This window comes from Amphiprion ocellaris, chromosome 18, assembly GCF_022539595.1.
Source record: "Amphiprion ocellaris isolate individual 3 ecotype Okinawa chromosome 18, ASM2253959v1, whole genome shotgun sequence".
Lineage (NCBI taxonomy): Eukaryota > Metazoa > Chordata > Actinopteri > Pomacentridae > Amphiprion > Amphiprion ocellaris.
Window position 1 is genome coordinate 23,917,436 of NC_072783.1, and position 26,126 is coordinate 23,943,561.

Here is a 26,126-nt window from a genome sequence, read left to right on the forward strand (position 1 = left end):
TATCTGTCAGGGCTAATGCACTTCAGAAACACACTTATACACTCACTGTCTGTGCACTGCTCATGGACGCACAGCCAAACCCGCGGGGATAAAGAAAGACAAAGTCATTCATAGAAAATACAAAAAAAGGTGTGGACATTTCCTGGACTTAGTCAAATGCTAAAACACTCACTTGTCTTGCACACACCCATGAGAATGTAATATTTAAAGCAACTTAATTCCCCAGGTCAAAGCAGCTCTTTCACATTATGTAAACAGCTTGATTATCAGGCCTATTTTAAACTGCCAGTCACTATGGAGAGTTTGCAGTATGCAGAAAAAGGCAGAAGTGAAGATTCTTGAGAAAGAAGATGCAAGTAAGACAGACAAAACAATAGCAAGATGGAGAGGGCTAATAAATCCTGTTAAGGTTTACAACGATGAAAGCCAGAACGATGACTTGAGGGGGAGAAAGAAAGCGATAAAACACAAAGAGTGGGGTGGTGAGAGAGAGACAGTTTGGCCAAGTGCTTACAGGAAATAGTTCTGTTTGATGAGTAAATATTGAATCAGCGAAAACAATCTCTGGCACCACCTGACCTCTCCCTCCTGCCGTTTCTCTCTTTCTCTGTGTTAGCAGTAAACAGAGACATTTACCTGAATTCTGGGGCATAAACACAAGTTTATGAACAGATGACATATTTGAAACTGCACCTGCAACACAAATGGCTTGTTGAATGAGGAAAGCTGAAAGTTAAAAACATACAGAGACACCTTATTGCCAAGCCACCCCTACCTGTATCTGCAGGCTTTTAAGTGAATCAGTGGTCATTTGGGGAAAGTGTGAATGTGCTCCTGATTCTTGGTATGACTCTTGGTGAGGGGTATGTCTGGGCCTGCTGTGATTTAAGATGCCTGCAGGGGCCCTTCACTTCCCTCATTCACTCTCTCCCTCCCTTGATCTTTCTCTCCCTGTTCCTGTCCTCCTCCTCAGTCCTGTCCCTTGCCTTCAAAGAATGAGTGATCAGCGGGATCTCTGGGTCAAAGATGGAGGTCTTAGGCTTGACCTCAGGTACGTAGCGTCGCTCTATCTCTATCTCTGCGATCAGTCACCGCTGCCTCCGACCTCTGAGGCATCCTGCTTTACTCATTCACTGAGTTTATGGGTTACAGTATGTATGAGTCATTACTTGAAGAATAATTGCAGTTTATTACAACTATTACAACTTTTTAATGTTTTCCACCACTTATTGAGTAGTCAGGTAACCATGCAGGTTGTAAACAAGTCGAAAGCTTCACTAGAACACCTATATTTTCACGTAAAACTTGCGCGTACCCAAGACGTTGATAACAATTAGAACGTTTTCTGAAAGTTATTACTTATTATCTCAGTAAGTCATTATTTGAGAATCTAAGGCATAATTATGAGAAAAATTCCCTGTATTACAACATACTGAGTTATTTCTTTGATAAAAGTCGCATTTAAGATTTAGTATCATCATTGTGAGACGCAAAGTCCTAATTATGAGCTACAAAGTCATCATTGTAAGAAGCTTTTTTTTATCATGGTGCAATATAATGTGACTTCAAGTTCATTTCTAGCAGTCGAAAGGTGCAGTCAGGACTTAAATTTGATAATTTTAAGCCAATCAACTTATTCCGACATTCAAATCTGTCTTCAAATGTGTAGAATATACTTATATTTCAAAGTAAAGCAACCAAACCTAAATAATTTAAGCACTGTGTAAGAAAATTGTGCAATTACATATGAAATCCATACTAATAGATCAAAACAGGTCTGGCTAACCACTTTGGTTTGTTTACAACCTGTCTGATTATCTGTAGGCTCATGTTTCTTGACCTGTCTGGCCTTTTTGCTGCGATGCTGCTTCACTCTGAGATTTCGGACTTAGTGCTAATGGTGACAATACAATGGCCAACAAATCCCAAATACACCAGCCTGAAAGCATAGCTATGTGTACAAAAAACTATGTTTATAACACATGTTGAGCGACCAGGTCTTGTCATTTAAATACGGTTACTATGGCACACTTTTGGACAGCTTTTTATCTTAGATATTCACACTTGTACATATGAAAAGTGGTAGAGGAAAGACTTTAAAAACAAGAGAGAATGTCCTGTTAACATTTTAACTTGTGCACACGTGTCCAGTCACTATGGATCACTGGATTTTCAGTTTACACGACTTGCTAGTTGTAGTGCCTCATATTCCAGTATCAGAAAGGTGAGTAGGGCAGCTAGTCCAGACGCTGTTTGTTTATTATTAAGAAACAAACTGATCTCTTATAACTGGCAGTTCATCACTGAACAACTGTGGACTGTTTGACCTCTCCTGACCCTCAGAAGAGAATCTGAGCACAATCTTCCCTGATTGCTGTGGGACATGTTTTGACTGTTTTAGATTTTTCTTCAGCACACAGTGTACACAAGGCAAGCGGCTGATCAAAAGACTTCCCTGTTATTATCCAATTTTGTGGTGCTGGTGCTTTGTCAAAGTGTGTATTGTGTAAGCTTCGACAATCAAAAGAGACAAGATCCATAAAACCGCTCGCTATTTGTGAGGTCTGCCACAATTCAAATTTGGAAAATCTCATTGGGTGTGCTATTATGTCTGTCGGAGACCTGAGATTTTATCTTGGCAGTAGCTGATCAGTCAGTGTCAATGCTGTGGAATTCCTTAGCAGCTCCGTCAGATTGAACGACTGTCGCAATCATCAACGGCTTGTGTGCAAAAACAGCACTGAAAACCCCGAACAGTCTAATGAATGCAAACAACAAAGAGAATAATTAATGCACAATCCATGCGTGATGGGAATTGCAGGTTGACTGGCATCTCTGTGTTGCATGTTATATCTCTGCCACTTCATTTTAAAAGAAACATTTTACAATCATTCGGTTAACACAGTAAGAGTTGTAAAAATAAAAATAAAAAAATTTAAAAAAATACAAGGACAAAACTGGATTCTGTTACAATAACAGTCCTGGTACACGGTTTTGTGGCTGGTGTGACCATGAGACTTCATGAACATCTGTTTGTTGCATGAGATCAAATTAGGGGACTAATCAAGGCATAATGCACACCAGTTGTTTAGAAGGCCATTTCAAATGGAGGGCAAAGCTGTGTCACTAATCACATCCTCTATGTTCGCCTAGCGTGAGCGTACTTGCATATTCTCTCTGTGCAATGGAGAAAGGCTGGACCACGATGATAAAAGAAGCACTTGAATGCGTGTCAGTGACAGAGAGCGAGGAAAAACCGAAAGACCTTTAAAAAAAGAAGCCAGCGCAAGTTTCAGGTGCTTCTGAACACTAATCACAGGCTAAGCGCTGAACAGCTGTTTTTTTTCCTGAGGAACAGAAAAGAAGAGGCTACCGAGAGACATTACAGAGATGAAGGGATGAAAAATGAAAGCAGAATAGTGAAAAGTAAAGGAGAATGAGAGAGAAAATGGAGCTGCTCCATATTTTAAGACCATTCATGAGACAGCTGCTACAGATACTCCAATCTGTATTGTAGTTCCATTAGGACTGGACGATATAGATGCAACATTTATCAGAACGCAACGTTTAATTTCAGTCAATATCAATAACTGCTGATAAATTTGAATCATAATTAAATAACATTTTTAAATAATAATTAGAATGGATTTGAATTTAACCATCAAATTTAATCCCTTCACCCTATTTATTGACATACAAAGGTGATAATTTTAATGTTAACACAACCATGAAAAACACAAAAATCAATAAATTACAACTTTAAAGAACAGTAATTGGGATAAAGGATAAAGAAGTGATCACACCTCAATTCAATAAATAAAAAACAAAGAAAGCAAGTACCCGGAAGCCCCTGAGTGACCAGGGTGATGCTACTGCAATAGCAGAGGCTGAACCCTAATGGTTCATTTGGTCCAAATGAAATCAGATAAAGACCTTGCATCTGGCCCCATACAACATAACATCAAGTCTGTCAGAGGAGGCCACTGGCAGTTCAGGCGAATGTGACAGGAGACACAAGGTTGTGAGTGTTTTTAGATGGTAAAGATCATCCTGCAAAAGCAACCACCAATCCCTACCTCGCCTTGAGAAACTTGCATGGAAGCAAAGAGGCTCCACTATCAAGATATGCCAGGGAGGGAAAGTAATCGGGATTTAAACCATGCAATCAACTTTGCCTTTTAATTACATGATCTCATGGTTGTATTTGATGCATTTAAGTGAAACTCTGGAAATTCTATACAACAATTTACTTATTGCCAGCAACTGTCTATCATCAGTAGATGGCATTTATTTCCACACAAGTCACTGAAAAACCTGACAATCATGTAAATAAAAGTTACATCTCAGCTCACCTGTCATTCTGTTGATTGCCCACATGTGCAGACTTTATATTTGACACTTCTTTTATTTCCCCCCTCGTCATGACTTTTATAAGGTAGTTGGTTAAATGGGATTTAAACAGCTGCATCACTGAATTCATTTCCATTTCTGGGTCACCATATTAAGACAGGGTCCAACCAATGTGCAGTCCTGATCCAGAGGAAGCCCTTAAAGGAGGTATAAGGCATACAGGTAAACCCCTGATGTGGATTTAATCTACATCACTGACACTGTCTGAAATTGCTCTCTCTACACATTGTGGGTTTTCAGAGTACAGTAAATTAATTTTAAAAAACAGATCAGCAAAGGAAAGAGTGAAACGTTAGACTTATACATTAGCTACAAACTTTTCCATTTGCTACAAAGCATTAGTAAATAGAAAAGAATTACTGCCTACTATCTGTTAAATCAAATTCTTTCAGTTCATTAAGTTTCACACTAAAAGGAAGCAGAAGCACTACTTCTACTACCGGCTAATTAATGGCAATACACTCGCACATATGCGCAGAAGGCACATAGCACCAATCTAAAGCCCTGAATGTAAGGGTTGTATACTATGACCACAAGTGTTACTTCTGATTATGTTAAAATAATCAAACACATCTGTGTTTCATGCAGCACATGCACTCAGGATATATTATGCAGATGGAATTTATTTATGTAAAAGAGGTTCATTGATTTTAATATTGCATGTGCTGATCAGGGATTTTAATCCCATCTGGAGCACGTATGTTTCCGTTTCCTACCCATCTACACCAGTAATAATTACAATCCCAAATGTCTATTACTAATCTGAATTGAGGGTCTAGGGACACAGGGTGTTATATACTGTGCAGATTTGAGGCAAATCTGTGATATTATGGTGTATAAATAAAACTAACTCACAGCTTTACTTTTTTTCCATTCATTTTCATTCTGTTTTGCTGACTTACATTTTCTATGTTTACTACCAAAACTCTTGTTAATAATTTCAACTGTAGCCACGATAATTCTCAGTCTACGAGGGGAAAAAAAGCAGAGAAACTATGAAGATGCTGATTCTTACATATCTAATATTATCAGATGACCTCCATGTCTACTGGCAATGAAGGCAATTTGCAAGGAAATCTTGAATAACACAGATAACCTCTGCAATTTATTGTGATTATTACAAATTACAGGAGGACTCCAGGTAATAATGTGTGCTGTTAAAAAGGAGTGTAGACACTGCTGCCACCTGAAGATGGATAAAACAAAATAAAAATGAGTAAAAAACATCTCTAATGAGGACATTTACTTTACCTTGGCATCATGACACACTGTAGAAAAAGTGTTTCAGTGCTTTAACAGCGTCGACATGTTCAACCTTGACTAAAAATTAGCACTCTGAAAAGGTACACCAACAAAGACTCATGTTTCACAAAGTACATAACTGGAAAAACGCAATAAATAATCAACAACAGGAGGACACACATCACAACAGCTTTAAGCATGGCATCCCCAAATCTCCAGAATGCTAATGATTATCTAAACACAGCACAATTCTTTTTGCATTAACCTGCCTATGGTACACTTAGCCCTATAATGTGCTAATGTTGTCACAAGCGCATTATCTTTCCACTCTGAGGAGGTTATGTGCTAATGTTAGCAGACAGGCTTGAGGTTAAGTGTGGCCAGGGGCCCCTTAGAGAGGTGCCAAGAGAGAGCTGGTGGCCCCATAAGCTCTGGCCGAACAGAGCTCTCTTAGCCCCTTTGCGCAACACAGCTAGCCATTGTGCTAGGCTGAAAAAGCGCATTAGCCGCTGAGAAAAGGGCTTTCCCTCTGAAACCCCCTTGGACAACAAGCAAAGCTCTGCTTGATAATTCAATCACTCTCCGAGCTGTGCGGGGCAGACCTACACAACCTCTCACAACCTTTCCTCAGCACTCTCCTTTTCTTCCCTCCCTCATCTCCTCCATTAGGTAACTGCCCTATATTTTACAGATGCCGTCATTCCTACCGCTTATCAAAGGACAATAGAGGAATGATGCCTGTGAGAGAGTCATTGACATTTGAATGTATGCAGCAGCATGAATTATGGCTGTATGCAATGGGTACTGCAAAAAGGGCATAAGAAGATAGAGATATATATGCGTGTGGGGAGGGGAGAAGAGATAAAAGCAAAGAGAAGGGGGTCAGCGCAAGAGTAGGTTGAAAGAAAGGATAGAAGAGTCATAGAGAGGGAGAGGCGGAAAAAAAGAGTTCTTATCGCTTTACCCTTGTCTTGACTTCCTTGAGGGGCCTTTGAAGAGAGCAGAAATAAAGATACTTGCGCTGGCACATCAGAGGGAGATTTAGATTATGCCAGTGTTTACCCAACTGAGTGCTGCATGGCTGCTGGCGACAGCCTGCTGGTTTTGAAGTTGTTATGGCCCAACTACAGCTTAAAGCCCCCACTGCAGAAAATATAACACCCATGCTGCAGAGGAGGGTGTTCTGTGTCACTCTACCAGTGTGTATCTGCATGAAAGTGTGCATATATGTGCCAGTTGGTGTGAATGTTTATGAGAGATAGCATGTGTCCTTGTATTCCTAATAGAGTGTGTGATGCATGCACAAATGTGTGTCTGAATGTGTGTGTGCAGCACTCCAAAAATGGAGCCATCCATCGGATTATGGGTAGACAGCTTTTTGAAAAGGAGGGTCTGTATTTGCATAAGCGGCCATGGGAGGAAAAAAAACCTGTAGAAAGAAAGACAGAATGTGAGAGCAAGCGATAAAAAAAAGAAAAAAAAGGAGAGATGAGGAGAAAAAGAAAGAAAAGGGGGGCTTGGGGGAGCGGACCACACTTGCCAAGCCACTCGGGGATAAATCCTGTGGCTAGGATCAAGTATTGTGGGCAGGGATTTGGCCCTGAGTCCCCTCGAAGCAAATGGAAAATAACAGGCTGCGAGTAAATAGGTGGCACGGTAATGATAGCTCTGTCAAGTCCTAAGGTGGAGAAAGGGAGGGTGAGAAGACCGGGGATAACAGAGAATGAGAGAGAGAGAAAGAGAGGTTGGGAATGAGGAGGTGTGCAGGTGTGACAAAAGAAAGACGAGTGTGGAAAGATGTGATGTAGGGAGGGAAGAAGAATGGAGGTTGAGAAATGAGGAGAGAGAACAAGAGAAACCAGAGAAAGGGGAAGAAGGAAGGAGGGATGTAAGGGAAGGCCAGAGGGCCAATTGAGGGGGTGATGGGTTTTCTTGAGGGAGCCCCTGTTGGCAGAGCTGTCTGCTGTTTTGGCACATGATGATTACACAGGACATGGGTGCTGCCAAAGCCACTGTGTGCTTCTCTGTATGTGTGTGTGCCTGGGGCTCTCACTTCTGTCACATCTGCATAGGAGGCTTGCATTTCTGCAGCTCTGTCCCTCTGATTCTGTCGGCCCCTTTTTAGGGAGTCACTCTGTCCATCTGCAATAATTTTTCCTCATGGGTATCCATACCTTTCACTGACGACATATTTGCTCTCCCAGGCTTGGGCTGTGTCCCTACTACCCCAAGAAACAACACCCAAGTGCACACTTTGATACACAATAAAACCCCCCAGGAGGCCACTCCCAATCAGTAAATTCACAAACACAAGTGCACATGCAAGGAGGCACACACAGTAAGCATTGGTGTGTCCTTGTTTACTGAAGCTGCCATGTATCTTTCTAAATTGTTGTAGCTTTTGGTGTTGACTATGGCAGCACTGAGTCGTAGTCTAGTGTAACATAGACCCAAGCAGTATTTTTTGCTCCTGTTAAGTCCTGCACTGCTATTGAAAGAGCACAACCATGACTAAAAGTGGACAGAACTCAAAAATTACCAATGTTATGTCAGAAATCCTGATAAAGAAAAAATGAAATCTAAATATCTGTAATTATATTTTGGGAAAAGTGGAAAAAAATGGAATCAACATACATTTTTCAAGTGTTTTTAACAGAATCTGATTGAAATTAAGGCTTCATTTTTAGCACATTTTTAAATAAGACATGTAGAATAACATGATTTTTATTATGGTAAGCTCAAGGACTGGGACAAGGAAACTTGATAATGCAATGTCTCCTTCTGTTTTTACAGTTTCTGTTTCTGATAAATGGTGTCATTTTTGCAGTTTTTAAAAGATAACATGTCTTTCAAATCTGCTGTTGGGATTTCAGTTTAACGGGTTAACAGTGTGCTATTTGCCTCTACAGTGTGCATTATGTTTTTCAATGTCTTTTCTGACTTAGTTCCACCTTCAGGCACATTTCTGTGAACTACTTGAGTAATAGAGGGAAAAGTTTCCAAATGAGTCGTCATGTTGGTCCGGATTGAAATCCGGGAAGAGATGGCCCCGGAGTGGAAGTGCTGGTCCAATCAGGTGCAGCCAGTGTTTTGGAGCACAGTTGCAGGAGCCTGTATGTTTTCTTTGTCGCCTAGTGAAACGAACATCAAGCCTCCAGTGCTGGGAAGAGGTGCGTCCTTTGCATCCAAAAAAACCCCTGTGGAAATGTACCACAAGGGCAAAGAGGTCGAGGTTAAGGATCAGAGTTTCCAGGTTTAATTCTATAAACAGCACTGAATGTGGTCCAAGGTTATTAAGAAGTGTCCAACAATAATGTTCTTGTCGGGCAATACAGTTGCTTTCCTTGATGACAGCTGCTTGACAACACTGAAAATAAAGTAACAGCTTCCCGTTGTTTTGAAACCATATAGTCTTGGAACTCTCAGTAAATTTTGAATTAAAGCATAAATTTACTTTTATTTGCCTAAATGTTATTTTCTGGTATTAAAGACTGCACTTCAGTGATGAGATTGTCTGTCAGAGTACAAGCAAGGCTCTGCCATATCGAAAATAATAATAGAGGTTTAAGTGAAAATGAAGTTTTGCTGAAAAATTCTAGTCTTAATACTATTAAGAAAAAGAAGAGCAAAATCATTAAATGCATTTGTTTGATTTGTTACAATTAAGAAATATAAATGAATGACATGATATCTACAATGCATAGAAACTTTAGAAACCCACTAACGTGTAATCGGATTTAAAGCTAGGGGACAAAACTCTTCTCTGTAAAGTGCCAAGGATCAGAAAGCAGTATCAGAGACAATTGCTTCTTTCAAAATTTAAGAATAGGACAGTCCTTGTGCTCATTTTTCAGCCTCCCAGTGCTAAGCAGTTAATTAACAAGGTCATTAAGCTGGGGTGAATGAGTGCTATGCTGCCATGCTGGATGTGTTTTACACACCATGTTTAATAAGCTTGCATCCTCGCCATCAGAGTATCGGCACCCCTCAAATGACTTTCCAATAATGACAACCAGTCCCCCAGAGGAACGGCTTCGGTGTGTGAGTCTGTGTGTGCGACTTTCCAAAGTAGCTAAATGGCTGGCACCGGGTAACTTGACAGAAAAGGTGCTTCAGTCAATAGGATGCATGTTTGCATGGTACCCACACACACTTGGACTTGCTGCCAAAGGGTAGCAGAGCACAAGTGCTTCTCACTGTCAGTATCCTTATCCATACCGCACAAGCTTCGTGTATGTGAAAGTGTGTGTCTGTTTGAGCCACCCATGGAGTGTACTGACGTGCCCCCTTGATTCCTGCAGACCACCGGGGCAGAGAGGAACCACCTGTCTGTCCAGAAACCAGCACACAAACACACACACACACCCTCACAAACACACTCTGCCCAATATTACCATATCCATATTTACTCATGGTCAGTACATTTCACCATGGGCTGCTTAATGGGATAGGTAACACACACACACACACACAAACGTGCACATACGCACCACCACACCACCTTCCTTGAGGTCTGAAAATATCCTTTCATATTTTTCCTGCTGGCCCAGAGGTGCATTCATAAATGCCATTTTGCCCTCTAATAAGTCAAAAGAGATAGGAAAGACTCGTGTACCAAGCAATTACTGCGGCTGCAGAAACAAGAGCGCTCTGTGGGGAGAAGCAAATTAGTAAGCCGTGGCAGCAGGTAACAAGCTGGCTCCATTCATTATGATCCCTCTTAACACTGTGCTAATGTAATAGCAGTGTTGGGGCTGGTGACAGACAGCAGAAGGCTTTAATGATAATAACAGGATCAATAGCTGGGCTGTTATTGCCACATACTTCCATATTCATACAGCCGCATGATGTGAAGGATTTAATCGAAAACACTAATGACAGTTGTGCACGTCTATTTTTGAGTGTGCGTGTCACTGGATGTGAATGTTTGGCTGTGTTCAATATGGTGGCGTGCATGCTTGTTGGTGTGATCAATCCATAGTGATAACATTCAGCTAACTAATAAAGCTGCAGGCAATAAATGTAATATCAATATCTGCAACTGATCTGCTGCAGTGCGTAACCTAACCTGATGATTTTCAGATAATGTGATGTGAAGACATAACCCAGGAGGCTGGAGCTGAAGACAGAGAGAGAATGAGAGAGAGTGGGGTTGCAGGCCTAGATTAACCCTTCTGCTCTGCTTGGTGCAAATAATTGGTCTATTGTGGTTTGCTAAAGGAGGCTGAGGCAGAGGAGCTGGACAGCTCTGAGAAAGGGGCAGAGGAGGAATCTGAACAGAGGAGAGAGACCAGAAAGAAGAGGAGACAAACAAAAGGGAAGGTCTAGTGAACAGGATTTTGATGACAAATGAATTCAGCAATGAAAACAAATAGCAAGATCACACTTTGTCATTCTTTTGTCTTTCTTAACTCAACATACATCTGTAGGTTATACCTACATTAGGGTAGCATGATAACAGCCAAAACAGCAATCATTATAAGTGTAATTAATACTGATGACAAGGCAAAATATAAATAAATTGCTCCCACAACACTTGCAGTTGTCAAATAGGTCTGCCAACTGTGTATCAATCTGACTTCTGCACAACACAACTGATGGTCCCAGCCCCATTAAAAAGGCAAGAAATTCCACAAATGAACCTTGACAATGCACCTGTGCGGTGAAAATCATTTCAGGAGACTACCTCATGAAGTTTATCGAGAGAATGCCAAGAGTGTGCAAAGCAGTAGTCAAAGCAAAGGGTGGCTATTTTGGAGAACTATGACAACAACTGAATGCTACATCAGCTGTCTGCTGACGATCACATGATTGCGATCCTACTACAAATCCATCATTGCCGATTTCGGGACTTATCTGTCAGAAATCAAACAAGGAACAATTGATTAAATTGTGGAGGTGTTTCCAAGTCTCATCAATTCCGCTACATATTTAGGTCATGCGAGTGGGTACATAACGTACATATGCATAACAAATGCCTGTGCTCAATGCAAGGAATTTTTTAATTAAAGGTTTCACCTGTCGGAAATGATACGACTGAGCAGCGTTGGTGGAGTACTGTGCTCTCTGAGTGCTTTTCTTGTTCCATACGTGTTCATTCATAGTTTTGTTGCCTTCAGTGAGAATCTACAATGTAAATAGTCACGGAAATGAAGAAAAACTACAAAATGAGAAGCTGTGTCCAATCTTTTGACTGGTAGTGTAAAATGATGCACACTCTCCTTCATCCCCAGTTGTAAAGAGAATGAGGATTTGAATCATATATTGCTTTCTACTAAAATAATTTTATAGTATAAAAACATGCTGTGAGCAGTGATACGAAGGGCGAAATATTCTCCTGGACAATAGCAAGGTAACAAAAAAAAAGCTGAAGTGTTCGCTCGGCATAAGCACAAACATACAGTCCTGTGCATTTAGCCTTCACTAGAAGCTCTGCCATGTTTGAAATCCATCAAGGACAGCGCTCGGTTCTCTTGCCTCCAATCTAACGTTCTGTAAATCCCCCAGCTCAAGCTCCAAACAAACCGTCTCTCCCCCACCCTCAGCATTCCCGCTCCTTCCTCTCCTTCCTCTCCTTCCTCGCTGCTCAGCACTGAATGGGAGCTTAGCTGTGTGTGTGTGTGTGTGTGTGTGTAAATGTGAGAGAAAAGAAGAAGGGGGAGAGAAATGATCTGCCAGAGAGGAGGGGGAGGCAGAGAGAGAGGTGGGGGTGAGGGTGGTGTGTTACAGTGTGTGTGTGAGCATACTGGCAGAAGACGTGTATGTGTGTGTGAGAGCATGTGTGAATTATGCCTGCAGTTATCTGCATGCGAGGAGGAGAAGGAGTCAGAGAAAGTGAGCCAGCATGAAGGGCAAAGATTGTGTTTACGTTGTGCATGTGTGCAAGTGTGAACGTGCGCTCGTGCACGTCAGGAAACTGTGGTGTCTCTGGCTCTCCGGTGTTTACAGACAGGAAATGTTTGTCCAGGCAAAAGGGAAGAAATCTTGCCGCCCCACATGGCAAACACAGGGAGAGTGCACACACACACACAGACACACACACTTGCAAAAAGAGGAATTTGACAGGAGCTCCAGTCTTTGTGAGTAAGGTGGGGTATTTGGTATTGGGGAAGTGGGAGTGACTGGGCTGGGCACTAACTGTTCTTCACTTCCCTTCACGCTGACTGCCAATGCAAACTCCAGCAGAAAGAAAGTCAATACACTGACCCCTTCTGAACCTGTGAGAGCGAGGCCACGGTCTGCCAGGCCTGTCCACACTAATGCACACAAACTGACTGTACGTCTCTAACATCACTGCTTTACTTCCTATTTCAGCTGCTTGTTGATGCTCCTTAGTCTATTGTGAGATTCAAAGACTGTATAGACACACTACTTAGCTGAACTTTAAAGCAAAGATACAGTATTTTTATATGGTTGTAGTGTAAATGATCCAAATATTTCTTCTGTCTTTGTTCATAGGTTAAAGATTTTCTTCTTTACAGGGCTGCCACTAACAGCTATTTTTCTGTCGATTAATCTATCGACTGTTTTACCAAGCAGTCATTTAATTTAAACAATAAAAATGCTGCATGGTGCAAGATGTAAACAAAGGTTTATATATTAAAGTGTAAAAATGTAGAGTTAAGCTGGAAACGCCAACATAATAAAAATAAATAAAAAACACAGCTTATTTAAGTCAGTAGTGCAACTCAAATGGACATCAATCTGTTGCTGCCATTGTCTAAAAATGACTGATGTCAAGACACAACAGTTACACAATTATACTGACAAACATTTGGTATAATGAAATAAAATGTTAGAAAATGTCAATGCCTTTTCAGTGCTATTTGTCTATAAAACAATGTGCCGCAGAACTCCTTTATTTCCTTTTGAAAAAGTACTTTTCGCTTAGTTTGACTTAAAGAAGCAACTTTGCCAGTCAGTTGTGAAGCTTTTGATGGACTGTATAAAGGAGCTGTAGCATGAACGGTGGCTACAATGATAGTATTTGTGAAATTTATTTTAGGAACACTTGCCAAATTTTTGTTCCCTAAATAAACATTGCCGCTTTCTGGCTGTCCTGCCTCATTTCCTTGTGATCCACACTGACGTTTCCTTGTGTGTATGCGTGTGTGTTTGTAAACTAAGGACAGCGCTGGAGGCTATGTGGGCGTGTGTGTGAGTGTGTGTGTGTGTGAGTGTGTGTGTGTGGCTGCCTCTCTCTGTTTACCAACACACACATCTTTCAAACAGGAATGATCTAAACAGGATGAGATGAAAGTGTTCTTTTACCAGCAGACTCACAGGCACAGCACACACACACACACACACACACACACACACGCACACGCACACACAGCGGGGGAGCTGAACAGGAAACCGTGTGCCGCAGCCGCACAGGTAAACCAGGACACACACATACAAAGGAAAGTAAATCTTCTCCCCACCACCTGTCACTCAATAGCCAGAGCACAGTGCAGCCTGAGACAGCTGAAACTCAAACCAGCAGAGAGTGAGCAAAAAGTGTAAAAGGGAAAAGTTTACTTACTGGCTGGAGAGGGGGTGCTGTAGCCACTGATGGGCAGTCCTGGCAGGGCTGGAGGTGACAGGCTTCCCAACATGTGTGGGAAGAAGTAGGAGTACGTGGGCATGGGGAAGCCGTTGAGGTGGGGCCCCGGCACTGGGTTACCCTTCCCTGCCATGCTGGCTCAGTCCACCTCAGTCACAAACAGACCTCAATGAAAAAACTCCTTAACAAGACGCAACAGAGCCAAAGAGGAGTCAGTATGGATTCCTGTAACGATTTAATCCCCCATAGGGATGCTGGATCAGTAGATACTCCAAAACACTGCCAGGAAAAGTTTGTGTAACAAAAAAATAAATAAAAAAATCCCCTCACGTTTGAAAAGGTTGTCCTTAAAAAAGCTGCTGTAGATGTCACCAGAACAAAAAATCCTGTTGGTTTAGTGAATGTGTTTGTTGAGGTTTGAGTTACTGAGGACACAAAGATAAAAAAAAAAAAAAAACAAGGCACAGAGCAGAAGTATAAAGGGGACTGCAGAGTGTTTTATCCTTCCTTTCTCTGGTATTGTGAAAGAAGCTAAAAGGCCTTATTTGCGAGAGGCGTTGGAAAGGCACGAAAGCAGCAAGGCCATTCCTTATCTCCGAGATGAAGGGGGAGAGAGAGAGACAGAAGGCAAGTCGAGTCAAGAAAAGGTGGCTTTGATGGCAGCAGTCAGGAGCGGTGATAGTGGTGATAGGGGTGCTAGTGGTTGTGATGCTTTCACAAGTGCGTAGATTCACTCTTCCACTGCAGAGCACTCCGAGGGAAAGCGCAGATCACATGATGCCAAGAAAAAGCTCTTCTCCTTGGACGGGCCCCCTCTTTGCAGTTGCTAAGCCCCTGCCTATGAAAAAAAAAACAGAGAGAGAGAGAGAGATATAGAGAGAGATCATTTAGTGCTTCAGTGACAAGGTAAAGAGATCACTTCCCTTTGTACTTAACTGCTTGAGCAAAACAGTTCTTTTCTTTTGACGCTAATTAATGGTAATGTCTCATCTGAAATGATACAAAAACACCCCATCCGCCTTAATTATCTAATGGAGTGTTAAAATTGCGAAGAGAGCAGTGGGTGTGTGATGTCTCCTCACAGCTTTGTGTGCTCATATACATGCTCATTAACAGTGACAGACTACAAATACTGTGGGAGGCAAGCCAAAACATAAATGAAGAGAGCAGCACAAAAGAAAACTTTGCTAATTACACCAGTTGCAGAAGCCAGAGGTGAGACCCAAGGCACCATTCTAGGAACCGCTAGAGATTTCTGCTGCAGAGTTTACTTCCAAATTAAGAGCAAGACATGAAAAAACAGACCTGTAATCACCACAGAAAGCAGGAGGAGACACAGGGGCACTGACAACCATACACAAAGAGGACACAATTATCATAAAACGCTACATTAGCATCACAATATATACAAGAGTAGAAGAGAAGCTATTTCTTCAAAACAGCTTGTCATAACATGAGCAGAACTTTTTTTTTTTGCAGCACTGACCTTTTTATGAGTCAGTGGATGTAATGCACAGCAGTAAAACTACGAAGCATTGAAACGCACACACAGACCGCACCGAAAAAACAAGAGGAATATGTCTTTGCATGAGCAGTTTTGTTCAGGAATGTGGCACTCTAGCATGAATCACACCAGGACATCATGGATGAACTCTTGTAAAGCGAGAGGGGTCAAGTTAGACACGTTTGCGTGCCTGCTCCCACTTGTATGAAGTATATAAAGCATCAGGATATGACAGGTGAGAGGGGCGCACTGGTGGCAGGCCGTCATGTATAGATGGATGACAAATTTCGGGAAAAACCACCATTAAAGATTTCAATAAAGTGACTGGCCATCACGAGACAACAAAATAGCTTTATTTATTTTTAGTATAAATGGGTTATATTCCCTCATTTAACCCACTGTGCCACTTATTTTATTTTATATGTTGTAAAACAGCTGCCACCATCTTCACTAGAGCTACTTGACTTGTGTTACGATAAGTAGAAAATACTGTGGAAACTGTTCTTTAACCCTCTAAATCCCAAGTACCTACCAGCAAGTTTGTAAGTTTTCTTTAAAAGCAACTGCCAAAATCACACCTTTTATTGTAGCCAGAACCTAAATTTAAACAAAATGATTCATCAGAATTCATAAAATTCACACTATTCCACATATCACATGTAAAAGTTTGACCAAAAACATTTGTTTAAGCTAACTGGAATCAGTAAAAAGCAACATTTCTGTTCTTGTTGCTGTAACTGTAAAGTCATTACTTGGTAAGCAGTGACCATTAGTCAAGTGACAAGAATTCAGGAAATTCTGGCTGAACTGCAGGCTGTGTTTACACAGAGCTGATAGGAGACAAGTATGGAAAGAAATTGAAAATATAAGCAATAAAATATCATATAGAGTCACCGTTTTTTTCCAAAGTATTGTTTGCGCCTGTGAGTAAATAGAAAGTTGTAATGGAATGTTGTAAATGTTGGTTCCAGGTCGTAAAATACACAGAAGACATGTTTGAGTTCTCTCTACTTCTATTAATGGTTGGTACTGTTTTACACAACTTTATATTGCAGTGAAAAATGAGCCCAAAATTAGCAAAAATGTGACAGTAGCTAAAAACGCCCAGAAACTGCTTGGGGCTGTTGGGGCTACAAACTGTGCCTCCTATTAGCGGCATTGGTGATGAGCAGTGGTTTGAATATACAAAAAAGTATGGTCCAACGTGGCACTCGAGCTTCAGTCTCCTGAGTGAAGGTCTGTTACTGATACCAGCACCACCTCTCCATTCTCCTTATGCAGACTTTGTTACTCATTTTATGTGCAAAGTCAAAGAAACCTGCAATTCATGTGGCATGAACACAAACCAATAGAAAAGAATTGGCCAATAAAACGGAGGCCTGTTACAATTTTATAGCCTTTACGGTGAATCAAATGCATTTTGTGCTGTGGCTCTACACAGCTATTGCGCATTGTTGCATGCATGGATGTGTGACTGTGTATTTATATCCAGACAGCAAGAGGTTATTAAACTATTATAAGAATGTCCATCTGCATGACAGTGTGACTAAGTACAGACAGTAGTGTATGTGTAGCACTGATATGGCTCCTAATAAGATGGAGCTCATTTTAGACGCTCTCTATTAGCAGCCTTATTTTTATTTGCTCATTGCCAAAGTGCTCTCATGTCACCCTGTCAGTGAGCTGGTGTGTATAGTGGTCAGGGCATGTGAGCTGAAAGGGGCACATGCATTAGTTCAAAAGCTTTTACAGACTTTTTTAAAGCCCGTGGGAGCTGGGCATAGTTTTATTTGCTTTTAAAGCCTTAAAGTGTCTTTCCTTACCAGTCACCTATTAATCCAAAAGCGAGTTAAGAGTTACACACTGACAATGGCCATAAGATATTATTTCTGCTTACATAATACAGACTAGTACATAACCATTACCATTATAAAACATGGCTTTGATACACTCCACAGTGCGCATTAATGCGATAATGTAAAATGCATCAGCATTGTCAAAAATACACACTAAAGTGATGTAAAGCCATATATATTTTAATGTAATACCCAGAGGCCACATGCACTGAACTGAGTATTTCAATGAGGAATTACAGCTGACTGGGACAGTGGGAGACCCACAGGCTTAAAATGGACCACTTCCTTCTCAGCTATTATTACATAGTCTAGTGTGAGCACCATAAGAGGTGGGTCTGAATAATAAGTGGCATCTCATACTCACAGACTTACAGCAGGAGCAGCAACTTTGTTGCAGCGCACACACGCCCAATTCCTTTTTACTGGTGTCACAGTAAATAAACAGGGACAAACAAAAAAAGCTGCAGCATGGCCAGCTTTGATTATATTTTGCAGTGGACAGCAACAGACTAATAGCTTGGTTATACTCCCTTGCAGAAGCATACATGGACAGCTGCAGACACCGTGGGCATGTTGTTGATCATGTTGTTGTTCCTATTGTGCTACTTTCTAGCCCACCTGGAATCCATTTGGAGGACATGTTCCATACATGCACAGTAGATCAGCAAACCCTAGTCTACTTGAAAGGTTTAACACCAGCCTAACAGGACAAATAGTGAATAAAAATTTCTAGTCACATGACTTTGATTGAGTAGGCAGGCTTGTTTAGAGATGCTAAACTTTCAAACAGGATCATTGAACCGTATCAAAACTCAGCATCAAGCTCAGGTAATCAAACTATCAACAATTAATGGTAAGTCATCTAATATATACTATAGAATGAACTATTTTGCCTATTATTCTCAAGCAGACATTATTTAAACATAAAACTGTTAAACATAGCAATACTATTAAAATATCTAGCTTTCTCCAACATTAATTTAGTTTTATTTGTTATTTTGTAGATATCCATATCACCCTTTGAACCCCAAAAACATAAGGCAGGTTTGAAAAGCTTGCTGTCTTACAAAATCACCAAAATCACACCATTAGTCAGGAATATTTAGTAGTGACAAATAAGTCCATGCTGAGTACAGGAATTCCTGGGGTTCAGAGAGTTACAAGTGTTCTTATGAAAGTGTTTCTTGCCTAAATCTCAAAAATATTCATGAATCCCACACACAAAAAAATGTATGTAGTCTGTGTTTTTTTTTTTTCATTTGAGTGTTTCATGAATAAGGTCCACATGTCTAAAGCTGAGAGCTGAACAACATTTTCTGATGCATGTAAACAATGTCTGATTGTTGCAGCTGAAGCATTTCAAACACATTATCCAATCAGTAGACCTTTCTGCACTCATCCATGCACAGCCGCTCGCAAGCCTCAACAGTGTGGACACAAGCAGAATGCAGCTCAGCACCTGTGTAATCTCTCTGCCAGCGGTTAGGAGAAAACACACACACACATACACACAATCTGAGGCACACAGACACGGATCAAACAAACACCACTATACGAGGATCCAGGGCACAACTGAGGACCTGGATAATCTGCTGTGAAAACTGCGCACGTAACACAAAAGCTGGGTGAAGCTGCTGACGTGCACTCCACATCCTCCTTGCTGTCAATGCACACAAACCAATCACAATTCCACAAACAGCTCATAACACACTGGATGGGGTAGGCTGAAATCCCTGCACACATCTGTGAACATGCAACATGTTACACACGCTTTGAATATATGTGTCAATATGAGCATATGTATGCACACAACATATCCACTTGAAGCAGGAACAGACATCCACTGCTGTATATGCTCTTTGTCTCTTCATGCACACATCTCTTTTCTCCCTCTTTTCTTCACACAATGATCTTTGCTCCATTCCTCTGTCAGGGTGCTCTCCGATCTCAAAGGCAGATGCCTCCCATCGTATGATGTATGTGTACTATATGCTACAGCTGACACAGAAAGGTCATTGATATGAAGACGACAAAAGAGGAGTAGTTGTGTGCGTAATGCCGCACGCTTGCTGGTCTTCATCGTGCAGTGTATTTGCTCAAGCGCTGCTAAGGCCGATATGCCTCACATAAACACGCGTGCTACAAGTACAAACACAAGGAGATGATAACAAATAAAAAGAAAACAAGCGTAACAAACGGGTATGTGAGCTTTCTATATGCCACATAAAAAATTAATTCACACATCAGCTTACTGCACATACAGCACTGCAGCTAAAACATGGAGCACTGTAGTATAAAAACAGAAATAGAGTGCAATAGTCTAAGGTTACGGGGTGATGCAATAGTGGAGCCAAGAGAAATGCACAGGGACCCCAGGGCCTGGAATCAAGCCATTAATGTACATCTTTTCAAAGATCTTCTAAGAATTCCTAGCCCATATCTGCCAAACTCATTTCAGCAATACTTAGAAGCACACAGGCAAGGTGCTGTATGGAGAGCAGCTCCTGAGGGAATGTATGGGATCACTTGCAGCAGAAGCAAAGATAAACAAACTATCTGGGTCACTTGTTCTTAACTCTGTTTGGCATGTAACAGGCAGGGAGAGGGATGGGTTAGAGGTCAGGAGACATGAGAGACTGTAATTGGCTGGGACAGCAAACACTGAATTAATAATCAGGGAAAGCAGCAAATGGCAGCGTGAGGTCAGGGTGGACGGGCATACAACGCAGTGAACAGCCACGGGGGATGGCAAATGTAACGCATGACATACAGAGACACGTGTCTGTAGATGCATGCATAAACAAAGTTCAAAGAGGTCACTGACAGAAAGTTAAACAGACACTGGTTGTTGTCAAGACCTAGAGAAAAAAAGCACAGTGCGACTTTTGACATATTAACAAATGCCCACATAAATATGAACACATGCACACAGCAACATCTATAATCTATATCTCACCTGACGACCAGTTAGCCATATGGCTGCTGCTGCTACATATCTTTCTGAGCAGTTGTGTGTAGCTGATTCTCTTTAGTCCAGTGGAATTAGCTTCATATAATGCCACTGCCTCACAAAGCATGATTATGTAGGATGGCTCTATCTTACATGAGTCTATTAGCTGCCATTACAGTCAATGATCTTTGTGAGGGAATGTTATTTCCTTCAAACCGCATTCTCCAGTTCTATACCAACACAGTATCGTGAACTGATCATTATGGGAAGCCTCAGTGCTATGTAGTTCAGCTTACAACAGCCTAGGGTAACAAATATCGAAGAACAATAAACACAGTATCAGGTCTATTGCTATCATGTTGTTATATGACACCTGCTTCTTCATGAATGCTGTTACTTTCCTGTAGGCATGTCATTGGAATATGGCCAATACGTTGCACCTGCTGTTTAAATGATAGAAATGCTGCTTCATATTTACTTTCACTCCACTGTCGTTGCTATTTGCACCACAGTGACATTGGATTTCTCCATTTAACATTCACTAACAATTTCACCGTAATGGCCAAACCATGAAATCCACATAGATTTGTACAAAAGCCTCTCCACAGGAAAGGCTACAGGCTGCTAGTTCAAAGTTGATGGCCGTCTTTAACACCACAGAGTGGGCTCTGAGTCACACCTGAATGGCTTTGCAGGGGTACACATAATGGACGATGCTCGAGCACGACGCATTGAAATTTTTATGAGAACAGCAGCGTGGGTGGACATATACGTCAGAGACAGGATATTGTGGGAGCAAATGTACACATGAATGTGTACATACATGTGTTTGTGCGTGTGTGTGTGTGTGTGTATTGTTGTAGGTGACATGATGTATTTCTACATGTAGAAGACCAACACATGCTTATATATCCACAAGTGTCTGAGTCAGAGCGTGGTGTGTGCAATCACGCATGCATCCCGTGCATGAGTGCTCATTAATGCGTGCCCAAGTCATGTCCTGAATCACATATGCATGTCATCTTTGCATCCTCAGGGAGTGTCTTACAGTACACTGCATTTACTGTACATTACTGGCGCAGCTGGGATGGGTTTTGCATAAAGAGTGGGCCACATGTGTGGTGAGGTGAGAGGGGGTGGGGGCAGAGAGGGACACTTTGACAAGTCACTGGTACAGGATTTCAGCTAATAGACGTGAATTATTTAGGCTAGAAAGGGTCTCAGTAGGCTAGTGAGAAGCTTTAGAGTCAGAGAAGGTCACTACCTTTGGATATCCTTAGCTTGAATTATCTGATTATTAAATGATGACGAAGATACACTGAAACAGACCGTAGTTACAATTATTCAAAGCAACCTCAGAGAGACACTATATTAGCAATCCTAAATCTCCTTTAGTTACACAGAAAATGAGCCGCCTTTAATGATGTAGTCTAAAAAATGAATGAAAGAAATTAAGCTAGCTGCTTTGGTCCAAGTGACACAAACTTTGTCGCCAGAAGGTGCATGGGAGGTTCTGTTTGGGTTTCCCAGTACGCTTCAATTTACTGTCATGGATGCTACGCTAAAAGGACACCAACATGCACGCACTGGGAAAAAAGGCCATTTATAATAGTGGAAGTGTGCCAAGTACATAAATGTCAATCTACTGTGCATGTGTGGAATGTGTTCTTTAAGCAGACTCCAAGCAGACTAGAAAGTAGTATAACAAAATCAAATATACTGTCAGTGTAAGCAGTATTATCTTAGCTTAAGAAGGATGTAGTTGGTGCCGGTGTATCAGTGGTTAATTGTCAAATAACTGCACTTTCTTGGGTTCAAACTTGATCCAGGAAATTTCCTTCTAACAACCCTCTAACCCTGAGCTCTTCTCCCTCTCCAGCCTTTTGAAAAGTTTATCAAAAAGGTTAAAATGGCACAAAACTGTAGTGACACAATGTTGTGCTGTCATTATTCACCAGGGCACAGACATAAACACAAACGGCAAATGCAAATGGGAAGGCTTTTCCATACAAAAACACAGACAGTCACTGAAGTTGAAGTTCTGGCCAAACCACCAACCCAAATTGCTGGAATGCTGTTTTAAGTCACCCACTTCTGCCTTTGGTGAAGGATTTACAAAAACAAAACAATTTCACTAGACTTAACTGTAAATTCAACATATTATGAAGCCGAATTTGCCAAACATTGGATTGATCTGGTTAAATGAGCTGGGATTAGACTGTTAGGGCACAGGTTAGTTATACCCTGCTGATGACGTATTGTTGCAATAGTAATCCTACTCTGCATAAAACTTCGTATTTTGAATAAAGTTCAGTGTGAGTAAAAAGACAGTGTGTGGGGGTTCTGCTCCTACGCACCTGTCTACAATAAATTGCATTTGTGCATTAGACTTTACAGTCCTGAAACAGCTATTGATAATTTTTTTTATCTACAGATTTTCAACTGTGTATTGGATACGTTTTCAAGCCTTTACACTACTATTTTTATAGTGAAAAGTAAGAGAAGCGCTCCTCCAAACTATCTGACCCAACATTACTTCCATCTCAGCACTCCTTCCACCTGTGTAGTCTTGAAATGATCAAAATCTCAGAAAGCCGTTGCGCTGTGGGTGAGAGAGCAGGGGATGGGAGCTACTTCTCGCTGACAGTCAGAAAGTGTGGCGCAAGAAGGCTAAAGGGTGCTAAGTGCATATCCAGGGTGGTGAGAATCTTCAGCCGTTTTGCCCAGGCCCCCTGTGGGGTGAATCCACTTGTCAGAGAAGCAGGCTGGGTGACATTTCTGCCTCACCTCAGAAAGGTCAGCCTTTAATTATCTCAAATGCCAGCAAGCACCGCACCTGCAAAAAGTAAACCCAGGGATGAGCTGTGTATGTGTGTGTGTCAGGGTAAGACGGTAGCCTGCTTCCTTCACACAAAATGAGTATGACTGTGGCTGTCCGTGCAGAACTGTGCCATCTGCCCACCTGCATGCACGTATACAGACCCATAAACACCAAACCTTGACAGATGCACACCTACACACACTCTCTCAAACTGTGTCAACCAAAGTCAGTAAAACCTACAACTAAAGTTGCCCACTAACCCAGCCCTTAAATAAAGGGTATCAGATAAAGACAGTTAAATCCCTGGAACTCCAGCAACTTCCAGGAACGTCGGTGTAAAAATAGGCTGCTGGTAGTATAGGTAGACAGATTATGGCGCTATAGATAGCAGGCTAACATGGATTCAGAGCTTCTGCTAAATATAAGTGTTCTGTGTGATGCACAGCTGACATTGCTTTCTAATGATCAATATCAGAACCTAAGAACCATGAAATGGGGGAAGTCGCGTGGTGTTTTTGTGCATATTAGACACCAAGCAAGCTATATTATTTCCAGTTAGAATGCAGCTGGTGACAAAAGTACGTGCATGTTTGGCCGAACACGACATGCACTGTTTGCTTTCAAGCTACTCACTGTAGCTATTCGGCTTGGTCAATATTTGCAGGGGGCTATGGTAACAGAAAGCTCCCATACCCGCATAAACACTCCCGTATACTTAACACACAGCCTCACACACACACAAAAACCAACATCTCTGCCCAGAAAGTCCCACTCGTGCTCAAAGGAGGTCGGAGAGACAAAGGGCCATAGATCATCCGTGTGGACGGCGTGCGGCGAGCTCCTTGTATCCAGGTTTTTCCGGCATTTTTCTCTCATTCTGAGAAAACATGGAGGGCTGGTCCCCATTGTTTACACAGCTGGCTCCATGGAAAGGATTGCTTAATATGAAATATGAAGCGAGTGGAGAGGTGAGAGGGAGAGAGCTGGGAAGAAAAGAGGGAAGGGAGCCAAGTGAGAGGGGTGTGGTGGTGGGGTTTCGCAGCGATGGAGCTAAAGGCTAAACGTGCTCTGGATTGAGGGGACATAGAAAGTGAGTCATTCCGACAGCGAGGGAGAGAAAGTGTTGGGAGAGCAGATGCAAAAGAGCTTTGCAGAAAATGAATGCAATATGGCAATGATAAACCTGACAGGAGACGACTAAATGAGGAGCAAAGAAAGAGCAAAGAGAACATGGAGCAGAAAGCCCTGAGGTTTCCTAGTGGTGAGGGAGTCATGCCTCCTGCGGTCTGGGGTCTGTAGTGCATGTTATTCTTTCCCAATAGTCACAAAACTGCTTCCACTCATTCAGTCCGGACTTAACAACCATCTGGCACTGTCCTGACAATACCTTCTTCGAGCTAACTTACCTCTTTAAATACTTTATCTGACAAAACCTCAGGGTATAAAGTTCCTTCAGCATGTTTTTGGGATTTGTTCTAAAATCTGCAGGTTCAACCGTGGGTTCTCACAAAGGCACAAAAAGCCTGGGGGTAACTGCTTACAGTATAAATATAAAAATACTCCTCTTCGAACACAGAGCAGAGTAATGTGGATCAAATTAAACTATTACTATATTTTCCATACATTGCTCAACACAACAATGTGACAATGACCTGGGTATGACCTGATAGTGATATTACGATAATAAAGCTGGAAAAATGCTGTTTTTTGTTTTTACCTGTAAGAATGCAAGTAACTTTTTCCGTTAATGATTATGTTGCCAATTATCAAATGAAATCATATATATATACTCATGCCTGTTTTATACCAAAACAAATGTAAAAACTTGGGGGAAAACATGGAGAGTGGTGAACATTCCCAAGAGTGGCCGGCCTACCAAAACTACCCCAAGAGCACAGTGACGACTCATCCAGGAACCCAGGGCAACATCTGAAGAACTGCAGGCCTCCCTTGCCTCAGTTAAGGTCAATGTTCATGACTCAACAATAAGAAAGAGACTGGGCGAAAACCACTGCTGACCAAAAAGACTATAAAGGCTCGTCTTACTTTTGCAAACAAACATCTGAACGATCCTCGAGACTTTTGGGAGAATATTCTATTGACTGACGAGACAAAAGTTGAACTTTTTGGAAGGTGTGTGTCTCGTTACATCTGGCATAAAAATAACACAGCATTTCAGAAAAAGAACATTACAGCAACAGTCAAACATGGTGGCGGTAGTGTGATGGTCTGGAGCTGCTTTGCTGCTTCAGGACCTGGACGACTTGCTGTAATTGATGGAATCATGAATTCTGCTCTCTACCAGAAAATCCTGAAGGAGAATGTTCAGCCATCAGTTCATGACCTCAAGCTGAAGCACACTTGAGTTCTACAGCAGAACAACGATCCAAAACACACCAGAAAGTTGACTCCTGAATGGCTTTAAAAAAAAAAAACAAGGTTTTGGAGTGGCCTTGTCAAAGTCTGGACTTGAATCCGATTGAAATGCTGTGACATGACCTAAAAAAGGCCGTTCATGCTCCAAAACCCTCCAGTGTTGCTGAATTAAAACAATTCTGCAAAGAAGAGTCATATTTTATATTTTATATGCAGAAACACAGATCCTTGCACGCACCTTTACTGATGCATTTACATCACTTCATTCTCATAAGGGACCAGAACACAGTTGCCTCTAGAGGAAGTGTCATTGCTAATTCACTGTGCATGTATTTTTGTCTGTGCGTTTCCCTATAACGTCATGTCACCTTTGTGTACCTACCCAGGATACTGGGCTAACAGTGTTATGCGAAACACTG

General features: G+C 41.6%; 1 protein-coding gene across 5 annotated transcripts in view; it reads right to left on the reverse strand.

Moving 5' to 3' along the window:
* Positions 1-26,126, reverse strand: part of raraa (retinoic acid receptor, alpha a) — a 162,367-nt gene that overhangs the window by 77,662 nt on the left and 58,579 nt on the right. For all 5 annotated transcript variants that reach the window (XM_055004885.1, XM_035955475.2, XM_035955476.2 and 2 more), the window contains one exon: positions 14,180-15,038. In XM_055004885.1, the coding sequence (XP_054860860.1) occupies positions 14,180-14,333 (154 nt within the window). In that variant the 5' untranslated portion in view covers positions 14,334-15,038. The remainder of the gene's footprint in view (positions 1-14,179; positions 15,039-26,126) is intronic.